Source organism: Fusarium redolens, assembly GCF_020744475.1.
Source record: "Fusarium redolens strain MPI-CAGE-AT-0023 chromosome Unknown BKA55scaffold_2, whole genome shotgun sequence".
Classification (NCBI taxonomy): Eukaryota; Fungi; Ascomycota; class Sordariomycetes; order Hypocreales; family Nectriaceae; genus Fusarium; species Fusarium redolens.
This window is the reverse complement of record NW_025763665.1, coordinates 70,579-92,780: the sequence shown is the minus strand read 5'-3', so window position 1 is coordinate 92,780 and position 22,202 is coordinate 70,579. Positions and strand designations below refer to the sequence as shown.

Here is a 22,202-nt window from a genome sequence, read left to right as displayed (position 1 = left end):
CAGCCCGCTAGTCCAGACATGGATGGTGCTCTGTGGCTGTTGTTTAACCCCTGCATCTTCCGGAGTACCCCTGAAAGATCCCAATCTACCCCCCATCGGTCCGCCTCCACAACCTAATGGCTAAGGTAATGGATATCGCGACGTCAACGCATTCCAACTCATCAGGCTTCTTTTCACGACTCGCGCCATCGACGAAACCAGTTTTTCTCGCGACCCAAACTTTGGGAAAACCCCCATGACATAATTCTCGAGCCTCTAGTCTAGAAATAGGGTTTTTTTTGAGATCATCGTCGACCTAAACCGAGTCAAGAGGCGCGATATCCGAAAACAGCTGCAGACACATGTCGGACTATCAAGGTGCTTCTTCTTTTCAGAACCTTCGTCCGCCGAGTTTGGTTATCCAGGGCGACAGCGACGACGATTTCGATATCACCAATCGCGAAGCATTTATTGACTTTGGTGGTGATCAAGATAACGACTCTATCGCGGTAAATCGACAACTCAATCGCGAGGCTATTGCTCAGAACTTGGCGACCTCGAATCTCCTCATTCCCTCTCCGGCGGCTGCGTCTTCGTCTTCGCTATCGGTTCCAACAATGGGTGGTGAAGATGAAAAAGGGGACTCTGCTGCGTCCCCTGGATTCAAGAATCCTTTCAATTTCCAGACGCAAGTTATATCTACAGGCCCTGTCAAGTCGGTACGTTGATCATGTACATCTCGTAACTTTGGCACATGCTAACGTCTTAAAGAACATTGGACAACGTCGCGGACACAGATACAAGCACAGTAGTATCTCCTCACAACATCAAATTTTCAAAGAGCCGCCTCAGAGGCCACCTCCCGTTCTCCCCGCTTCTCTCCCGATACCGACTGTTCGCGAAGCATGGAAAAGCATGACAAAAGACCAACGCATTCATTGTTATTGGAGCATGTGCCATCTTGCCGTGGCTACATATGTTTTCTTCCGTTCAGAGGGGTCTCTTGCTACAACTGCACTTTCGCATCTCGTTTTCTTTGACGCTGGCAGTGCTGCTGTTTGTGTCATGGTTGATGTCCTCGGCAACTTTGAAGTTTGGCGACGTAGCAGTATTCGTCACCCTTTCGGCCTCGAGAGAGCAGAGGTCCTTGCTGGTTTCGCCATGTCTGTTTTCCTCCTTTTTGGAGGCTTTGACTTGATCTCTCACACTCTCAAGCACTTCCTTGAGTCTCTTGGTAGCCACGAGGCTCATCATGAACATGGTCATGAAGGCCCAGATGGCTCTGTCGACCTCGTGTCTGCTGCTGCCATGGTGAGCACGCTTGTATCGGCATATGGTCTTCGAAACCATGCCCGCATTGCTAAACTCATGCGCGTCTCGTACCTTGCTTCTCTCCCAAGCGTACTCTCAAACCCTTTCCACTTCCTCACTCTGTCTTTCTCCGCTGTCATCGCTCTTCTTCCTCTTCTCTCTATCTCACTCTACACATGGCTTGACCGTCTCATCTGTGTCGTCATCGCCTTTGCCATGTTTGCTTTGGGAATGAGACTCGCCGTAGCTCAGGGTCTTATGCTACTGATGTCTTATGGTGGTACTGGAGGCAACAACGGCGTCAGTGCCGTTCTGAGAGAGATCGAGACCGAACCTAGCGTGGTGACTATTGATGATGCCCAGTTCTGGCAAGTTCACTATGGTCTCTGCATGGCCAACCTCAAATTGAGTGTTGTCAAGGGCTACGATGAAATGTCGCTTAGCAAGCTACGGCAGCGCATTTCGGCCTTGATCCAGAACAGACTGGGCGAGGGGTACGGCCATGGAGGCAGTATCCGATGGGAGGTGACATTACAAATGACCACTGAAGGTAGTACATAAGAGCATGAGTTTTCTGTTGGGATAATAATGATAAAATCTGTACATGATGATTTACAAACGGTCACATATAGCTAGAGAACATAAATATAGCGTCCGTGTTAGTTATCGTTATTTGAGTAGATTGTACTATTCAATGTTATTGAGGAGGGTATCCTTGCGTGCAATCAAGCACTTCTATCCACATCCTCATACAACGTGCCCTCATCCGCCCACCATCAATCGGTTTTGCATACATATATATGTTGACAAGATACATTTAAAGAGACCAGTAAGTCCCACTTAAGCATACCCCAACAACCGCGTTTCTCAGGCAATTTTGTCTTGTCTTTCTGATTGCGGTGATATTCTAAAATCAACAACCAAGCATTCAACTCCTTACTCCGAGTATGACCTCATTTCTCATTTTAAAAGGGGTAGCCCGTTTAGAACAGACCCCATCGGCTCTGTTTGCGGTCCCGTCGCGAGTTGGAGTTTGACTTCTCGCGATCGCGGCCCTCAAGTTGTCGTAGACTCTCCATCTTCTCGAGGACTAACTCAAGCAGTTCCTTGCGGCGGATGACCTCCAAGTGTCGGCGGATCTTGGGATCCTCCTTGGCGAACTTCTCGATTTGTTCCTCGGACAGGTGGCGTCCTAGACGAAGATCAAGCTCTCGGGGGAAGTTATAGTAGAACTCGGAAAGGAGCTCAACGTTGAGGAAAAGGACGGCAGTGGATGCCAACTTGGTGGCAGCAGCATCGAGGAATACCTCGGGGCAGTAGTATTTGTTCTTGGGGTCAGCACACTGCTTTGCCTTGACTGCAAGCAGGCGCATCTTGATAATATCAGCTCTGTCGCGCAAGAAAACAGCCTCACGTCCTATCGAAGGATTAGTATCTGAATTGTTGAGGTTCTTGTGGTCAACTTACCCTTGCTCAGAAGAGCGGCGCTGAAACCACCAGCGCCACTACGGTTGTCACCCTCGACAGCGACCTCACCCTTGCGGGCCTTATCGACAAATGCCATGACTTCCTTGATTTTTCGTCGTCCGCCGACGCTGTCTTCCAAGTCCTTCATGGCCTTTTCGCAGTCCTGGAGCTCCTTCTTGAGTACGCCTCCAACGTGATCGCGACCCTTGGTCCACTCTCGGTCCTCAAGCTCAATCTCGAACTTGTAAGGCTTGATGCAGTTTTCCACTTGGTCGCTGGTGCTGTAAAATCTCTCGTTCAAAATGGTAGAGGCAGCCTCCATGATGGCCTGTCGGGCGAAGGGGTGGCTAGCGAAGCTGGAGTTGCTGATTAGGGAGTCGATGTGGGCCTGGATGGAAGACGCAACTGCTGTTGTGGCTAAACGTCCCACACCAAGCTTCGTAAGCGCGGATGTGGAAGCATCCAACTGTCGGTGCCAGTAAAGGGAGTCAGCAGGAGCCTTGGGGAGATCGGCAAGGTTGTCGAGGTCGGGGTTGATCGGTGAAAGGTCATCGATGGGCTTGTTCCAATATCTGGCTGCTAACAAGTCAAGGACCTTCTGGTCGAGCTCATGCTTTAGGAGCTCATGCATTTGAGGGCGGCCGAACTCCTCTGCGAATTGCTTGAAAGAGTGCTTGAAAGCGTCAAGGCTCTCCGCAAGGTAAGACTCTGCTGAGAGAGGTCGGTCGTTGTACTGGACCTTGAACTCGTAAGTGGCTTCCTCGAGTTCTTGTCGAATAGCATCACTGGTGCTTTGCAGGCTGCTAGACATGGTCTGTTCCAAAACGTGCATGAGCTTCTTACGCAATGTGGTGGTTCCAACATTAACACCAGCTTCGGGACCGAACTCCATGGGATGAGATGAGAAGAAAGCATTCTCGTGCTTGACAATTTGTGAGAGCAGGTTAGTGTTGCCCATCTTAAAGAGACCCTGGTTCTGAGGAGCCTTAGGAACAACACCCACGTAACCCAATCTCAGAGGGTATTGCTGGTCATTCAAAATGCTTGCTCCGCGGACAGGGTCAACCAAGTCCATCTTGGTAATAACACCGATAGTTCGCTCGCCTCGGGGATCAACTCGACGGGATGCTCGAAGAGCAGTGGAATTTGCAAGATCCACATCGGCAGCTGAAATGGCGAGGATGACATTGGGAGGCTGAATGTACTTGTCGCAGAGTTCGGAAATCTTCTGCTTCAGTTCCAGAGGTTGGTTTTGTCCCACAACTTGGATATAGCCGGGAAGATCGATAAGTGACAGGTCGGGAACGTTGGGGGAATAAACTGTAAGATGAATCGGGTCGTCGGAGACACACTGGCTATCAGGAACAGCAAGGTTAAGCTCGGTCAAAGTGCGCTGAATTGATCCGAAGTCGGTAATATGTCTCAATCCGAGATCAGGGAATTCACCATATTCTTCCCTGGATGAGGGCGTGTTGACGAGCGTCAGTTCAATGGGTCTCCTTGTCACCATGTTGGAGCCCTTGGGCAGAAACTCGTGACCGACGATAGCCTCCAAGACAGAGCTCTTTCCTGAGGACTGAGAACCAATAACGACAATGGAGGGGAGTGTGAGAGTGCTCGACTGTCCGACCCTCTGAAGAATGCTTCGGATCTCAATCATTTTCTTGGTCAGAACCATCATTTGGTCATCCTTAGCCGCCTGTTCGCCGTTTCGAGGGTCCTCTTCATCCGACTTGTCGTATCCGTAGGCGGCCGCTGAGGCACCAACAGCAGCTGCGGCACCGAATTTGCTCTGCTTTGGCTCACCACCGCCGCCCGAACCTCCCGAACCGCCGGTACCAATGTCCTCCTGGATTCGAAGAAGTTGTTTGGCCCAGTCGGGTAATTCTGCCTTTTCTTTTGTACTTTCCCATCCTCGGTTGACCTGGTCGGCGATATCCTTGGCACCTCCGAATAAGCTCGAAGCCGTACTCGAAATGGTATTTGTTGTTGTGTTGAATAAATTCACGGCGAATGTACCGGCCTCTGCGTTAAATTAGTGAAACCGTTGGCAACTTTGACATCCGAGTTTTGACGTACGGGCAGCTTGGTATTGTACCCAAGCAAAAGCACCTATGGCCACACCGCCAAACATTGCCGGTACCCTTAGAAACTTGACCATCAGCTTAGGCAAAAACCTCGCGAAGGAGGCATTTCTCGTAGTAACAGCATTGTGAAATGCATTTCCCCCTTGCCACATTCGCTTTCGGGTGGCTCGTATCGCAGCATCGGCTTGAAGAAGTCCGCCAGTAGATTGGCGATGCAGGTGTCTAACGGGAAGAACCGCAGCGCGGCGTGGGAGAGGCCGTAGCCCTGCAGCAAGGACTCGTCCGCTCATGATTGTCGCTGGCCGTTTTGCAATATTTCAAGATCAGAGTCTTGATGGTGAGGGCCGACGACGCGCCCGAGTTGTTGGTGACAATGACCGAGGCAGGCGAGGAGCATTCAAGATTGAGTGAGTTGAGCCGCTTTTTAATGTGGTCTGTTCTCCCGATAACTTCTGATATCACTCGTGCTGCCATTTCGAGAATCAGAAGCTAATGCGGGAGTTAGGTAATCAACCCCACTGTTTCTGATAGTGGCTTATCGACACTGAGTTATCAAACATTTCAGCAATAGATCAAGGAAAGCTCTCAAAAACATCATCTTTGTTGTTTTAATCACAGGTAGAGTACTACTACTATGACTGGGAAGTTGACTCATCAATCGCCCAAAAAACCAATGTCAATACTAACATAGTCCCCTCCATTTCAGTGACAGAAACAAAGGACCGGACTCTCTAGGCTTATCTGCACGTGATCGGCTTATCGGTCGCAAAATTTCTGGTGGGGCCAAACTTTTTGAATCTTGAGGAAGATCGTGTGTCGTCCTTCTCTACAACATCCTCAGCATCACAGCCTCAATACCGCTTTATTGATACCACGACCCCGTCCATACAGGCATCCGGGAGTTCAGGGCGTAGAGCCTTCGCAAACAGCGACAACTTTACTCGTCCCCGAGTCACCACGATGGCTATCCAAAAAAAGGTAAGTAGATGATTCTTCTCTTCAGTGAGCAGGCTAACAATGGAACTAGCATGGAAAAGGGCGTCTCGACAAATGGTACCGGCTTGCGAAGGAGAAAGGATACAGAGCTCGGGCTGCCTTCAAGCTTATAGAGCTCAACAAGAAGTATGGCTTCCTCGAGCAGAGCAAGGTCGTCCTGGATCTTTGCGCAGCACCGGGGTCTTGGATGCAGGTCGCCAGCGAGACGATGGGCAGCGGGAAAATTATTATTGGTGTCGATCTTGATCCTATCAAACCAATTCGAGGAACTATAGGCCTACAGGGCGACATCACGTCAGAGACCACCCGACAGGCCATCCGACAACACTTGAAGACATGGAAAGCAGATACTGTGCTACACGATGGTGCTCCCAACGTTGGAACAGCCTGGGTCCAAGACTCGTTCAACCAAGCAGAGGTTTGTGCACGGAATCAGCAACCCTCCTCCAGATATCAACTAACTGGGACTCTTTAGCTTGTTTTAAAGTCGTTGGCACTAGCTACGGAATTTTTACTTGTTGGTGGAACCTTCGTAACGAAGGTGTTTCGAAGTAAAGAGTAATCGTCCCTTGAGAGTCTTTCACCACTTTTGATACTGACTATCGCCAAGGTATAATCCATTACTCTGGGTTTTCCAGCAACTCTTCACTAAGGTAGAAGCAACAAAACCAAAATCTTCAAGAGCAGTTTCTGCCGAGATATTGCGCGTAATTCCTCATCGCCTGTTATGTTCGTCTTGCTAACTAGCGTAGCGTCGTGTGTCGTGGGTATAAAGCGCCTAAACGACTGGACAAAAGGCTCCTCGATCCTCACTATGTTTTTGCAGAGCTATCCGGCCCGAACGCAAACAACGAGGCCAAAGTTTATAACCCCGAGGTTAAGAAGCGCAAGAGAGATGGTTACGAGGAGGGCGACTATACACAGTTCAAGGAGATGCCGGCCTCGGAATTTATCCAAACAGAAGATCCAATTGCAGTCCTAGGCTCGTACAATAAGCTCACTTTGCAGCAACCACTCAATGGGGATGTTGCTTTGGCTGCGCTGGATAAACTTCCCGAGACAACAGACGAAATCCGAAATTGCTGTTCTGATCTGCGAGTACTGGGACGCAAAGACTTCAAGCTTCTCCTCAAATGGCGTCTACGCGTTCGTTCCATTTTCGGATTGAGGACCAAGGAAACCAAGGAGACGATGGCAGCCGAGGACCCTGAGGAGGTGGCCGAGGTTGAGTCAATGGATGAAGAGCTCAAGATTCAGGAAGAACTACAAAACATGAAAGACCGAGAAAACTCTAAACGGAAACGAGAGAAGCGAAAGGAGAATGAGCGAAAGCAACGGGAGATTGTGCGTATGCAACTCAACATGACCGCACCCATGGACATAGGCCTAGAGGAATCTGGCCCCATTGGTGAGGGAGCCATGTTTTCACTCAAGAAAGTCGACAAGACAGACGCCATGCGAAGATTGAATCGTGGCAAGATGATTGTTCCCACCCAAGCGACCCAGAAGGAGGCCGACAGTGGCTTTGGCTCTTCAGGAGAGACGGACGATGAGAGTGACCCCGAAGAGGATCGCCTGGAACGAGAGCTCGAGTCCATGTACGACCAGTATAAGGAGCGCAAGGCTGAGGTTGACGCGAAGTACCGAGCGAAAAAGGCCCGTAAGAATTTTGGTGATGATGAGTGGGATGGCCTGTCTGGCGAGGAAGCGGATGAGAAAGATGACTCTTCGGAGCTTGAGGAGGACGATTCCTCTTCCGACGAAGAAGACGAAGCTCCTACAGAGGGACTCATCCGCGATCTGGATTCTTCAAAGGGAGCAAACGGCTTATCGAAGCGAGCAACGGCCTTTTTCAACCAAGACATCTTCTCGGGCATAAGCGGAATCCTACCTGAGCAGGAAGATGCTGCTGAGGACAGTGCGGATGAAGAAGTCAACCGAGATGCAGCAGCTATCATGGCCCAACAAGCGAAGAATCGCAAAGCTGAGGCTTCTGCTAAGCCTACTAAGACCGAAGCGACCAAAGCTGACTCTGATTCCGAGATGGACGACAACGAGGATGGTTTTGAGGTTGTAAAGCGAAATGAGGATGACGATTGGGACAAGGACACCCGAAGAGCCGATGGAAGACCCGGTAAGTGCAAGACTAGTCAAACAATAGCACGCAGTACTAACAGTGACACAGATATTGATATCATCACGGCTGAGGCTATGACACTCGCCCATGCCCTTGCGACAGGCCAGAAGACAACACATGATGCTATTGATGACGGCTTCAACAAGTACGCCTTCCGCGACCGCGATGGTCTACCAGATTGGTTTGTCGAGGATGAATCACGGCATGACAAGCTCCAGAAACCCATCAGCAAGGCTGCTGCGCAGGCGATCAAGGAGAAGATGCGAGCTTTCAATGCTCGCCCCATCAAGAAGGTGCGCGAGGCCAAGGCTCGCAAGAAGTTCAAGGCTGCACAAAGGCTGGAGAAGCTCAAGAAGAAGTCAGAGTTGCTCAACAACGACGAAAACATGACAGAGAAGGAGAAGGCTGATAGCATCTCACGCCTTATCTCGAAAGCAGCAAAGAAGCCCAAGAAGCAACAGGCCAAGCTCGTTGTCGCCCGCGGTCTCAACCGGGGCATCAAGGGCCGTCCTAAGGGAATTAAGGGTAGATATCGTATCGTTGATCCGCGCATGAAGAAGGAATTGCGAGCGCAGAAGAGGATTTCCAAGAGGAAGAAATAATCATGAGTGGCAAGGGGTTGAGGTGTGGATATAGACCTGGTGTTTTGGTTTTATGCTGTGTGGGGCGGTTTGCTAGACTACTTTCTATTTCCCAGGGTTATATCACGAACAAAAGTCGATGTAGGATAAAGCGGCCCTGTAAAGTCCAGGTCGTACCTAGTTAGGGAATCTGGTTAGCATTGCAGGGGTAATAAAAAAGCATGTGGTTTGGTACCAGTAGTTGACGGCGAGGACGAACCCTTCGTCTTCTTCGACGCTTGATTGGAGCACTTTGTGATACCTAGCCAATGTCAGAATATTCAATGAAAAGCAGAGCTTGTAAAATGACCAACCACATAGCAGGAAGGTAAAGCATATCTTCGGGATCCAACGTTACTCGTAAAGGTCGGGCAAGATGGGAGAATTTTGTAGCATTTCGCTCAGGCTTATCCGGATCCCAAATTGCGAAAGGAACAGCCTCATCATTAGGATCCATCTTTAGCTCCATGCCATTTTCTCCGCGCGTGTACGTTGCGGGCCTGAGAGGCTGCTCGTTGACGCAGGGGTGGCATAGAGAAGGCAATAGGACAAAGTGCTTTCTTCCCAGGATCTGTACGTAGATGTTTTCGTAATTGTCTTTGTGCATAGCTGTGACAGATTTGGAGTTACCGATCCATAGGTTTACAGCATCGGGGCTCTTGTCAAGTGCTATTCTTGCGAAAGGAATATCCTTCTGCACATCTGAGAAGAGGGTGATGTACTCTTCACGAAGGTTGTCATTTTCTACACTTATGCTCAGTTAAATTTTATGCGGAAAGATAAGGTGTCTCACGAGTCTGGGCATAGCGCACTTCGGCATCAGGAGGAAAGTCAGGATCTGTACCTTGTCGTGCTACATACTCAAGTAGCTCTTCAAAGGGCTGATCCTCATAGTGAGGCTTCGCAAAGACCAGTGATTCTTCGCCAGGAGGCACAGTGGGCATATCAGCATTGCTGTCAAGGTTAGCGAACAACTCTCTTATTACAGATATCCAACCTAGAGAACAAACCCATATGGCGTGACAGCAACATTCACATTCTGCCCCTTCATCACAGATAGTAGATACGCAGAATTCCAATCCTGACAGGCTTTCCATGACGAAGCCCCGCCCCTTATCACGAATGGTGTATTGCGAGCAACATATCGCATGAATTCTAGGGGGCTTGGTTCGTTGTGGAGTTCATCGATACTATTGCTGTTGAGCTCGTTGAAAGTGGAAATGAGATTCTCGATGGCTTCATCTGTAGACAATGAATTGTTTCTTGACATCTTTGTTTCTTGAGCTTTAGATACGGCTTCTTGCGTCGTTGTTGGCTCATTCGTTATGTGAGAATATCAAGGTGAGGTTTTGGTAGGTTCATGGTTGGGCAGAAAAAAAAACTCCTACATCGAACCTCAAATTTGGGGTTCAGTGGACCTGTCTACATGTATGAGGTACAAGGAACATTATGATCTTGGGAAATGTTCTGTTATGGCAATTAATAATCCATGATATCAGGTTGAGGCAATTCAGGTAAATATAAATTATAGTGCAATTAATAAGGTATCTGCACAATACCAGCTATGGCTAGCAGAGCTTCCATCTCAGCAGACATCTAATGCTGTTGCGATCATACTCTGTGCATGGTAATACTTTGCATACGTGCAACCGATTGACAATTCAGTAATTCTTGTGCAGGTAAACCTTCTAAACCATTCTCTACCTGATCTAGTAATCTGGGGAAAAGCCAGAAGCTCAAGACTTGCCTATATTCTAGGTAGGTCTACACCTGTGCAACTGCGCGGCTTGTGAATTTGACGGGATGTGGATGCTTATGTCATCATTTCTTTTTCTTAGCTCATGCGGCTCCTCTAGTCCTCCACCTTTTCAGGTCCCGCCATCCCCACTTCATCATTCTTTCGTGCAGCAACAATATCCTTCCGCTGGGGCTCATCAGTTCAATTCGCCCCAGACCAATTTCGTCAAGTTTTTTTTTACGCGTCGCATCGGCTTGAGAATGAACTACAGGATACATGGAATAAAATGGCATCGGAGCTCGAAGGCTTGATCGCGGGCCTTTTGGTTCATATCTCATGCCATGGCGAAGAAGGCAAGTTTATGGATTGACTACTTTATTTCCTGCTACTACTAAGAACCAATCACTAACTGCTTCACTCTAGGCTGTTCTGTGGATGGTGTTTTGAAAGGCATTCACCATCCCTCAACCCAAACAGAATCATTATCTGAGGGTGATTCCGCTGTACAAGCCCGCACTGCCGCGACCATTTGGAGCTGGCTCACTGCGAGACGGGATATTTCTGTCGGTGCTGATCGCGAGTACAATCACCTAACTTTAGACCAAGTACTGGCGCTTTCAACTGCTGGTGGCACCCCTGGACAAAATGCAGAACCTACAGAACCCCACCATGTTCGGGTCTACGCCTCCGAGGATACCATGTGGGAGTCTCTTACCGGCCATGCAGTTGACTACAAGCGAGTCCCCAAATCTGAATGGATGCTACTCTTGGGCATAGCCTCGACTACTACCCAAGGTATTCTTCAGGGAGATCTGGGGCGTCTAACGGATCAAGACAAGCGCAGTGTACCAAAAAGAACTGATAGTCTCCTTAAGAAGGGATACATTGTCAAGCGAACAACACTCGTACGCGGCACCAAGACGAGTAAGATGTGGCTGAAGCTATTCGCCCCCCCTTTGCCAAAAGACGGCGAGGGTGTAGATGAAGCCCGACCAGACATGACATTAACTCGGCAAGTACTGGTCGAAGATCTCGAACCAGTCCCTTGGCGTGTACGGTGGACTGGCGAATCAATCGACTACATAGCATTGGCCACGACTATCATGGCCATCGTCAAGGAGTGGGGAGTTCTCCAAATGAAAGACATGAAATCAAAGCTCGGCGTTTTGGGAATGCGCTGGCAGATGAAGGTCTTGGCTAAAGTGTGTCGCTTTCTCAACCAGCGAGGCGTTATACAGTATGTAGCAGCGAAGCTGGGAGAAAAGGTATTCAAGGACTGTGTCAAATACGTTCGAGATCTCAACGCAGAAGATTGGTCTCTGTATCTTTCAACAGGCAAGAGAAAGAGCAAGACCCCAAGGAACCCAGATCTGGATGGCTATGATGGGAACAAGCAACTCATAGGACAAGCCTCTAACGTTTCCGAAGTATCCAAATCACCACCATGGTCTTTGGACAAGCCCATTCCTGTTATAATCGCTGAGATGGCAAAACGGTTAGGAGACGTTGGACTCACAAACCCTGATGTTTATGCCTTGACTTTAGGCCCCTCATACAGTCGGCATCTCTCCTCGATGACCACGGCATTGGCGGTTCCTGGCTTACAACCACTTCACCTAGCCCATTTTCAGATTTACAGCGAACACACGAGATCTGGAAAGGTCGCGTCTTATCGTTACTTTGCACCAAATGCTCCCCACACGCCTTCACCACCATCGACTGATGCCACTGGCCAAGAATCAACACCGACTCCGGCGGATATCTATGGTTTCCCCTCGCTACCATCATCATCGATATCTCATGAAAACTCGACAACATTGGCTGAGCTTTGCAGCATGGGAATGACCAACAGAAAGACAGTAGGCCGCCCTAAGACCTCCAAAGCTAGGAAGGGGAAGCCTGCACCAACCCCAAAAGCAAAAGGAGGCCGAAAACGACGTGCTCCAGCACCAGAAATCCCACCACAAGAGGAGTTTGTGCAAGAGGACGAAGCCACTGAGGAAGTAGTGACCCCACAGATTCCAGAAACAATTGTCCAAGAACCCAAATTACCTCCAGAGACACCAGTACCTGAATCACTCGCGCCACCTGAAATTAATGAAGCCCAGCGGGATGACGCTGTATCTGAACCTCAAAAGGCTGCTACCCTTGTGGTGACTCTCAAAGTATCTCCGGCAGCCCTCAAAGAACTTCTAGCAAAGGCACAGACAGATATGGCAACCCCTGCACGGCCGACACCAACCAGGTCAACAAGATCTTCCGCCAGGAAAGTCCAGACCAGGGCCATCAATACTGATGCCGAAAACGAAGGAACTAGTAACCAAATGGACATTGATGATGAACCGGAACTCAATAACGCTACCGAGAGCCTACTCACTGGGAGGAAACGCGGCCGACCGAAAAAGGGCGAGGATAGGCCAAAAGGAAACGCGGAACAAAACACCGAAAATGATAACTCTCCACGACCTTGGGTTTGCGAAAAATGCGGCAGAGCATGGAAAAACGATAACGGCTTGCTTTACCATGTAACCAAGTCAAGGACGAGTTGTAACCCATCATTTGATGAGTCTACAGTGACACCAACTCGACGTGGAAGGAAAGAATCGGTCATGGAAGTTGACGACCAAGACACTACGATGCCTGCTGTTGACGAACCACAAGAGCAAGACCGACGAGCCGTGGACGACGAAGGGAGAGAAGAGCCCCAAGATAAAGACAAGGATAAAGACAAAGACCATGATAATGATGAGAAAACTGGAAGGGAGATTGACAACGATGAAGGCGAAAAAGATGGAAAAACTCGTGGCGAAGGCAAAGAACCAAGTCCAGATTATGAGGATGTACCAACGCCGAAGCCAGTATCGAGAACACGGGGCCCAATTGCAGCCCGTCCAACTTGGTCTTCACGGCCAACCCTAAGCTTTAAAGGAGAGGCATTTCAAGTCAACCCGGAATTGCAACGACCTCCAGTTGCTATATTCGATTCTCCTAAGCAGCCTTCACTTATTAACGGAACTAATGGTGCCCTTGTGCAAGGCGAGAACAGCCAATTGCGCCCGGTTCTCAGTTCATTGGATCGGTTCAGCCTAGTTGGAGCATCTCCCAAGACGCCTCGGTCTAAACCCCAAAGAAACGGATCTCAGCCGGACGCAACCCCCCAGCCCGAACAATCTCAACCCATACAACACTCCACCAATGAGATACCTAGCGGACCTGGTTCTGTTGTGAAGCCGAAGACGCCTATGGTCACCGATATCCCCATTACCAAGGTCGTCATTAACAATCGTATATCCCAGATCATTCAAAATATCTTGGCAGAGCACCAAGGGGTTTTCCCAGGAGGCAAATCTTTGTGGACGGCCATCAGTATCCGATGGGTCGAAGCCTTTCCTGAGGTAGTGCCACAAATCCGCTCGTACCAGGCTGCATTTCGAGAACTATTGAAGCATAAGATTGCGGCCGAACATTGGCTCACATTTCGCAGTAAGAAAGGTGTGACTGAGAAATGCCATTTGGTTGTCGCGGCTGGGGTCGATCCTTTTTCTCCTGAAGCTTCCGATGTGGCTCAGAAGATTCAAGAAGCACACCCAGATCTGTATCTTCCCCCTCCATTCGATGCTCAACTTGATAGCGATCTCTTGAAGCGGGGTAGACGAGATCTCCCTGATGAAGTCGAGATGTTAGATGCACCGGTATACGTGGCACGAGCTGCTCAGAAGCGGGCTTTGGATGAGTATGATGACGATGGAGATGACTTCCCGCCTCCTGCAAAGCGTGGTCGAAAACGCAAGAGTATGTTTGCAGATGGACGCCCTTCAAGATCCAGGGCGTGGCAAGGCGACATGGGAGAGCCAATGTGCTATGAACACTTTGAGTCCTCTCAAGGTGCTCCTGAAGCCCTCCAGTTTCTGGACCCCAACACATGCTTGGAAGAAGATGGCATCGAAGGATCAGAGCACTATTTTACCGATGACTTCAGGACTATTTTGGAGCAACGGCTTTCTAGCCATTTCTCAGGAGAGATTGTTTTTGACAAGCCGATCATTGTTTCCGGTTACGATGGTGTCTGGCCACTAATTACACCACAAGATTTCGAGATGCAAGACGCTAGCTACACGTTGACGGGATGGATGCCTGACCCGAACTGGTTTGCCTGGTCGTCCATGATAGACATGATAGACAGGAAAGCACATTCACTCAACCGCGATAAGCTCCAGCGCCAAGATGTTCTTGACCCCTACCGGTGCTTTATTGAGAGGCTGTACTGCTGCATGGACTTGGAGCGAGCGTGGTCCGAATCATTCATCAACGCACCACCCGGAGCAGCAGGCCCTCACAACATCTTCATCTCATTCTCGAGCGAAAGAGACAATCAAGTGCTTGAGACTCCAGCCCCTGAATTTTCTTGGCCCCTGGAATGGCAGCTCACCCCGAAGTCTTTCCCAGGAGATGTTCCAGACCGTGCTCTTCTAGTGGACGCTTCATCTGATGAGGAGGATGACAGCACTGAATGGCCAGAGTTCCCGGCATATAGGCAACAAAAGCTTGTTCGAGGCGCGGGTCGCCAATCGAGGGGCCGAGGTGTTGGCAGAGGCTCAGTTAGTCGAGCGCGAGCATCCATCAGTCGCCAGCAACTAGCACAACAACCAAGAGTCAAACGAGTGCGCCTGGTGACACGAGCTCTTATGCCCATTCCCGAAGAAGCCGAGCAGAGACAGCAGGGCCAACGTGACCAGCAGGGCCCAAGCTCCGTTGAGAGTGACTCAGAACGTCTTCTGGCTGCTTTGATCGCCGTTCGTGTTCTCCTTGGTGGTGCCGACAAGTCTGTTGATTGGGGATTACTCCTTAAGCTTTTCCCGAATCTGGCCCTCAAAGATATCCGCCGGTTCTGGATCGATGCCCGGAGAGAACAGGGTGCCTATGTCAGGAAGCTAACCAAGGATTTCCAAGATCGTTTCATAGTTGCCTACTCTAAGAACGAGCTCCCGGAATTCGACTTTGAGGATCCTATGGATTATGACTGGGACAGCTTGATTGATTGGACGCTTGAACTGCCTCGCAGAAAGGGTGTTGACCTACCATCGACCAGGCATTACTTCGAAGACAATTTTTCCACGTCTGCAGCCGCTACTCACGAAGAAGAAGACCCACGGGAGAAATTCTATAACCCTCAGTCGTCCGTCTATGCCCGTTTCGAGGCTGTTACTTTCCCGGCATTTGTCACTGTTGACAAGATGCTCAGTGGACTTAATCAGAAAGTCAAGATTACGAATGAGGTAATTGCGAGGTCTTGGGTGAGATCTCTCTGCTGCACAGATGAGAGTCGCTACACAGTTGACCAGATACAACAAAAGTTTGGAACACTCGCGAACGGTGACCAAGACCAAATCAATGTCATACTGAAGGAAGCCATTGATGTCTTGACGGCACAGCGCATTATTTGCAAGAGCAAGCGACCCCCTCTCTCAGGGAGACCATTCAGACTGAATGAAGCATTCGGTCACGTACTTGGAAAACTTGCTCAACGAACTAAGTACCAAGATGCAGCTGACTTCAAGTCAAAGCTGGATGCGACCTTCCGGCGCGGTGAAGCTTTCCGGATTCCTTTCAACTTACAAGACGGAGCTGTGATGGCTCTCACCAATTTGAACGCGAGTGAGAGGATCAAGCTCACTCCAGTCAACGTGCCTCATATCCCACTGGGTTTCCGTCCGGGTTATTATGAGATGCGCAAGCTGAAGAAAGACTGCTACTTCTGGAACATCGAAGCAACCCCCACGGACTCCTATAAATACGACGAGGACGTGGGTGTCATCCGCAAGAGCATCAATGAAGGACCACCCACTGCAAAGCACTTGCTTCCACAATGGGTCGACTTCTTCGGGCGCCGAGATGCGGAGCGCTGGATGGATGTCTTGGGAGCTTTCTGTTTCGTTTATGCCAACAGAGGACACCTAACTATCGAGGGGGTGTGCAACGCACTCAAGCCGATCCTCGAGGAGTTTGAAGCCGAGCTTATCATGGATTGGGGCATAAAAACAGGCGTGCTTGAAGAGGATGAGGATGGCCTCGGACTGAGAGTTGGAGAGTGGTGGTGGCTAGCTGTGCCGTGGCAATGGGGACGGCAGCTCAAATTGAGGGGCCAGCCAGAAGATTGAGCAATATATAAATGATGAACCAGACAATTCAACCGCTAAACCATCAAGTTAAGGGAAAGCCATGATACCTTCTTTGACAACACATAGTGACCAGTGACAGTTAGGACATGCCCCCTATGACGATAGAACAACCATCATGGCTTTAACAAGGAACAATGCGATTCCGAGGGAATGCCTCTTTACCTGAGGATATAATTGTTATGTTCCATCCCACTGGGGTTATCCGGTTGAGGCTGTTTAACTTAACGCTAGGTATTTCTATTTGCCAAACCAACAGATTCGTTGAAATCGATCACTTTGTAAGTTATCCCATGATACTGCACTATCACATATAGATAATAACAAACAAAGTTCCCTTTTAGTTCTCATGTTTCGAGTGTATACTTGACAATAGAAACCCCCTTTAGGAGCCCAAGAGATAAACATAGAGAACTCTGAACTTAGGTTAAGATTCCCAAATTGTACCATTCGCGATTTATTAAGCATGCAGCGATATGTTCGAAGTACGTAATGAAGCTGTAGCCACAAGAAGGCTGTCACTGCTGCCACTGGTGTCACTGATTTTGCTGTCACTGCTCGCCAGTGCCTCCCATTCACTATGAATCACATGCCCTTCACACTCTCGCACACTCCAGAGCAGCTGTCAAATTCTACTTGTTACTTTTCTTCCATTCTTTCCTCTACCCTCTTCTTCTTCTATCAATTCAGACTCTCTTGTCGTGTTATCACAATAATCCTCAACACCTTACCAGAATCACCAACATATTCAGCAGCGGACTTCCAGATCATTTACGGTGCCCTTGGGAAACAATATGGACACTGCAGTATGTGATCTTGTTCAGATTGGCGAAATTATCTACTGACCACTGACTGTTGCGTAGCCCATCAAGTGTCCATATGCAAGTCACATCACACGCCTATGTCAAAAAACATTTCAGTCCCATGAGGAGGCGGCAATACATTTGATCCTAGACCATAATGCTCGGCCTATTCTCTTGAACGAAAATGGCCGGTACATCTGTCTCTATGGAAAGGACTTTGGCAGATCTGGTTGCCAGGAGACTTTCTCTACGCAAAAAGCAACCACAGAACACCTTGAGCTAGCCCACCAAAACGAGACCGAGCCTATTCAATGCCCAATTTCCAGCAAGTGTAAAATCAATTGTTATACAAAGGACGGGCTTCTACAGCATGTGCAAAATAAGCATCGCGTTGCCGCATATCGGTGCACATGGGAGAATTGTTCGAAGACCTTTGCAAATCCAGGCGGTCTCAACAACCACATAGCTTCTGACCACAAGGGCAAGAAATGGTACCCCCCGGTCAAGGAATGCGAAAAGGAGTACAAGAGTGACAATGGGCTGCGTGGCCATATGAAGGCTAAACATCCAAATTGGCAAGACGCGCCCAAACCACAACCTTCGAAGCGGCGTCGGGGAAAGGCGAACGTACCACAGACATCGGGGAAACCGGCCAAAAGCGTTAAATTGAAGTGCCCTTTCAGTTACTGTAACAAAGAATCCGATTCTCGAGATGGCCAAGTCGAGGGATGTCTTGAAAGCTTTCCTGACCTGCTAAGCTGGGAAAAGCATACTAAAGATCATAAGAGTCCGCCTGTTGAGTACCATGCCTGCAGAGCTGAAGATTGTTCAATCATGTTCAAGAGCGAACACGAAGCGCAGGCCCATTACCAGAAACGGCATATCGACCTCGGCTATGGGCCTATATGCCCGACGTGCAATGAGACTTTTTGGTCAAACGAAGCCAGAAGACTGCATGAGTTGAAACATACTCACAAGTTTGTTTGTTCTCGTCTACACTGTAACCGACGTTTCGAGACTTGCGAGATGGCGATCGAGCATAGTTCAGGGACAGACCACGACTTTGGCGGCAGGTTATACACATGCCCAGTTCCTAACTGTACTGTAACTGTGGTAGGACGATGGTTAACCAAGTCCAAACTAGAGTAAAAGCATCGTTCCTACATCCTGGAGCAAAATGCCGAATATTGGGGTATGTTATGCACTCCAGCAGAAGGAAACCGCTAACCATTGGTGTCGATAGAAAACCATAAGGACCAACGCATCAATTTACACGGTAGAGGACGTATCTGCTGCGGTCCTGGTCTTGCCACCGGAGATTTTGTTCTTGAGCCATGTCCGGGCAGAGTAGTCATTGACCTTGACACTGCCAGACTGAGGCTAGGACAACCAGAGAATGGCACGCGAACGATTACTTTGAACCACGTGTGCGTCTCATGCTTCACTATGAAGAGGGCCCGGGCCTTCTTAGAGCAAGGGCAAGCAAAATCGGAGAATTCTCTTGAGAATGTCGATCTGAAGGTCTTGCGAGATCTCTTTGCTGATGCCGCCGAAAAGGAGTGGACTTGCCCACCAGAGTTCCAGAGAATCCTAGAGCGTATCAAAGACATCGAAGAAGGGAACATGCCTCCCTGCAGCCTGCTTATCGTCGACACGGAATTTTCTCTGGCCACGCGTCAACCATGGGAAGTCGCAATCATCGAATATTTGTCTGGAAAAACTCGACTTAATACACTCTTACACCATTCCAGTGGACTCTCACACGAGTCTGAAAGCCGGAGAATTGCGCAAATAAGCAAAATGCAGGCCAAGAATATCTACAACCCCAAACGGAATTTAGACAGACTCAATGTTCACCAAGTTGCACAAAGATTGAAAGAAATTGGCACCAATTCAGACACCCTGTTTATTGCTTGGGCCACAAATCCGTTTGACCTGCATATATTCCGCAACTATTTGGAGGCGGGTGGCTATAGTGGAATCTTGCCTGATGATGAGCATTGTATTCCGCTATGTCAGACTTTCCGGCAAAACTTATCCAAAAATCAGTTCTGGCAAGCAGTTTCCTTTGCGCTTGGAGGTTATTTTCCCGATCTTTCACCCAGGGCACAAACTCATTGGTACAAACCATGAAGCATTACCCGATTGCCAGCAGACAAGACATATGTGCCTGGCTGTCCCAGAACTACGCAAGAGGTATCCAATTATCTAATATAAGTATTTGCACGAATGGAGTTGCATTTTACGCTCTTGGGGAAGCTATAGAGCCAAATTCTAACTTAGAAAAGAGAAGCACAGCACATCAAAGACTTCGTGAACCAGGAGAGTGTATTACAGGGGAGTTTTGTTGATTGTTTACGTCTTAGGGACAGCTCTTCATTATTTCAGACAAATTGATATGCCTAGTTTTCTAGGGTGCCGGGTTTGGCAATGATCTTACATATACTCTATACAATACATAAATTTCCCTGATCACTTTTTAACAAGCTCGTATCCTTCTGTCCTTGATCCAGTGAGGCAGGATATTCCTATTAAACCCCATAAGACATATCCGAGTGGTGATGTCTACCAAGAGCACAAGAACGCATGTCCCCTTTGTAGAGATCAGAAACGTGGCCAAACATGCATGCCAAATATATTCTGCATTTTGCGACATGACAATGGAACGATGGCCTTCCGTGAAAAGCTTTTCGTTGTCGATCTCTAAAGACTTGAGATCGGCTTCGTTCGTAAGATCCAAATCTTGGGTCTCTAGATCTTCATCCAGATACAGCTCCTCTATACCCGAAATATTGGTGTCTTCATCGTCCATGTTCAAGAGAGACTCTCCGGCGTATTGGTGAATTCGGTCATACAAGGACAACCTGCGGACTACTATTGCTTCCATAGGGTTATACTCAAGCTTTGCTTTTGATGAAACGTGCCCTCTTCTAACATGGACCTTCCAGTGCTCCTTTAACTCCGGCCTAGACATACCTCTCCCTACCGCAGTCATGTGACAGTTGGGAGAAGGACATGCATAGTATTTGGGCCCTGGGGCATGCGAGGGGTCTTCAGCGTGACGCAACGCCTCATCACTGGTTTTGAATCGGCGTTGGCAGGAGATACGTGGACAAGCGAATTTGTGGGTGTGTCGTTTTATGTGCTTTCTCATGTACTCTATAGAGGTGGTCTTTAGGTCGCAATGTTCGCACTCATACTCCGGGCGAATGTGGGTACTTCGATAAGGTTTCGTTGCATTAGACTTGAGTGTGAATTTCTTTTCGCATTTGTATTCCACTGCTCCTGGGCAAGGGAACTCTTCTTTCTCTTTCCCCTCATGGTCAACTTCCGCATGCTTCTTGGCCAGGCTTAAACGTGAGAAAGACTTGTCACATCGAACGAGTGGGTACCCAAAACTTTCGCTTGGGAATGGAAGCAGCAGGTAGATAGGTAGGTAGGTGGCTCCGGCTGGCAGCTGCTGTCACTGCTACATATACATTTGCTACTGCTTCTGTCCAGCTTACTGTAGGAAATATGTGGTAGAATCACTGACAGCTGTGTGGCGGCCTTACTACGCTGTAATCATAAGGGAGGTCAAATTGAATATCTGTCTGTCAAGATGGCATAGTCCCAGATCGAGGTTTTTAGGTCGGTAAGAACTCCATTCAGGAGAAATTATATCAACTGGTGAGGCACGCACATTTACGGATCATTAATTTGAATCACATGAGTATAAATGGTTAGCTGTTTAAAAAATACCTGCAAGACTAATAGGTTATTTCACTGCCATCAGAAGCATCCAGAAGAAGGAAAACACAATCTTGAGTGAATGGTTCTTTGTCATTCACAATACCACTATCTCCTTGGGAGAATCACATAAGAAACAGTCATTCCATAGTGGAGATGCAAGAAGCTCACAAGAATTAGGCATTTGAAGTTGGATTGCAGAGTTGCAAATGCTTTTTTCCGCCCGCCATGGCCATATCAAGAGAGTTCAATGTAGAGTTGGTAAGACCCGGTGGCAGCTATAGAAACCCAACCACCACATAGACATTTCTAATTGCACTTCCTCATCTGGAGATAGCTTTTCTCGTTTGGAATATCACAGACTCTGCAGACTTTGAGTCAAAGACCGGGCCGACCCTTTGCTTCTTTCTCAGATCTTCCAGGGGCTGATATTGGCAACCATTATTGAAACCCTTGGAGGACGTGCCTGGCTCTGCTGTTTCTGACTACGTAGTTGCATCGCTAATTGTCTCTCGATTTGATATGCTGATACTATTCGAGAACATGATGGTTCTCGGGGTCCTCTAACTTCTTTGGGTCCCAAATCATGCTTCTTTTCTCAGGGGAACGGCAAAGGTTTATCAACACCATGCAGATCAGTCTTGCCTGCTGGACGTCATGAAGACTCTGGTGGTTTCTACCTGCTAGTTTGCTTTGCGGGAACATCTGAGTGAGCAGGGTCTTAAGTCTCAGCGGAAACCGCCTTTTTGCCTTCGGAATCGCAGGGAGGTTGAGTCTGAGCGACAAAATTCTCATCTTCAGGAAGTAGACTATCGTGACTTTTGGCTGTGAGAAAATTCCTAAGTAGTTGTAGACCGAACGGATGTAGTACCACACTAGGATGAGTGACTCGGGCGTTGTATCTGAAGCCTTGGTCCTGTTGGCGATGTCATCAACAATGAGTCGGTCAAGACTTTTGTTTTTGTTGAGTATTTACACTAAACTATTTTCTCTTGAATTTCCTTGGAGTCTTCTTCCATTAGCTGGCTTCGCTAATAGTTGAAGCATCGTTGCTGCCACCGGGATGTTTGACCAGAGTGTTAGTTCGATCAAGCCAAATTTCCATGATCTTGTTGCCGACAATTGGAGAGTCGCTATCTGGAACCACACAGTCGCTACC

General features: G+C 48.6%; 7 protein-coding genes across 7 annotated transcripts; 4 read left to right on the top strand and 3 right to left on the bottom strand.

Moving 5' to 3' along the window:
* Positions 1–93: 93 nt before the first annotated feature.
* Positions 94–1,950, top strand: BKA55DRAFT_553044 (cation efflux family-domain-containing protein). The gene is made up of 2 exons (XM_046191493.1): positions 94–698; positions 751–1,950. Exons 1-2 carry the CDS (start codon positions 342–344, stop codon positions 1,849–1,851), a joined length of 1,458 nt encoding a protein of 485 aa, XP_046054516.1. The 5' UTR covers positions 94–341; the 3' UTR covers positions 1,852–1,950.
* On the bottom strand, positions 1,951–5,301 carry BKA55DRAFT_603922 (P-loop containing nucleoside triphosphate hydrolase protein). The gene is made up of 3 exons (XM_046196575.1): positions 4,837–5,301; positions 2,758–4,782; positions 1,951–2,707 (listed from the first exon to the last, which is right to left on the bottom strand). The coding sequence occupies exons 1-3, from the start codon at positions 5,132–5,134 to the stop codon at positions 2,274–2,276; spliced, it is 2,757 nt and encodes a 918-aa protein (XP_046054515.1). The 5' UTR covers positions 5,135–5,301; the 3' UTR covers positions 1,951–2,273.
* Positions 5,302–5,804: 503 nt separating this feature from the next.
* BKA55DRAFT_589255 (Spb1 C-terminal domain-containing protein) lies at positions 5,805–8,579 on the top strand (the record flags this gene model as incomplete). The annotated part of the gene is made up of 6 exons (XM_046194908.1): positions 5,805–5,822; positions 5,872–6,258; positions 6,316–6,398; positions 6,451–6,526; positions 6,588–7,974; positions 8,026–8,579. 6 exons carry the CDS (start codon positions 5,805–5,807, stop codon positions 8,577–8,579), a joined length of 2,505 nt encoding a protein of 834 aa, XP_046054514.1.
* Positions 8,580–8,656: 77 nt separating this feature from the next.
* On the bottom strand, positions 8,657–9,867 carry BKA55DRAFT_683978 (cupin-like domain-containing protein; the record flags this gene model as incomplete). The annotated part of the gene is made up of 5 exons (XM_046198573.1): positions 8,657–8,735; positions 8,794–8,859; positions 8,912–9,341; positions 9,391–9,551; positions 9,608–9,867. The coding sequence occupies 5 exons, from the start codon at positions 9,865–9,867 to the stop codon at positions 8,657–8,659; spliced, it is 996 nt and encodes a 331-aa protein (XP_046054513.1).
* Positions 9,868–10,676: 809 nt separating this feature from the next.
* BKA55DRAFT_683977 (uncharacterized protein) lies at positions 10,677–16,493 on the top strand (the record flags this gene model as incomplete). Its single annotated transcript, XM_046198572.1, has 2 exons — positions 10,677–10,692; positions 10,759–16,493. The coding sequence occupies 2 exons, from the start codon at positions 10,677–10,679 to the stop codon at positions 16,491–16,493; spliced, it is 5,751 nt and encodes a 1,916-aa protein (XP_046054512.1).
* Positions 16,494–17,241: 748 nt separating this feature from the next.
* Positions 17,242–19,704, top strand: BKA55DRAFT_670638 (uncharacterized protein). The gene is made up of 4 exons (XM_046197955.1): positions 17,242–17,317; positions 17,375–18,387; positions 18,432–18,506; positions 18,688–19,704. Exons 1-4 carry the CDS (start codon positions 17,306–17,308, stop codon positions 19,445–19,447), a joined length of 1,860 nt encoding a protein of 619 aa, XP_046054511.1. The 5' UTR covers positions 17,242–17,305; the 3' UTR covers positions 19,448–19,704.
* Positions 19,705–19,793: 89 nt separating this feature from the next.
* On the bottom strand, positions 19,794–20,435 carry BKA55DRAFT_711054 (uncharacterized protein; the record flags this gene model as incomplete). The annotated part of the gene is made up of 1 exon (XM_046200797.1): positions 19,794–20,435. A coding segment is annotated over one exon (642 nt), but the record flags the coding sequence as incomplete, so codon positions are not given.
* Positions 20,436–22,202: the final 1,767 nt, after the last annotated feature.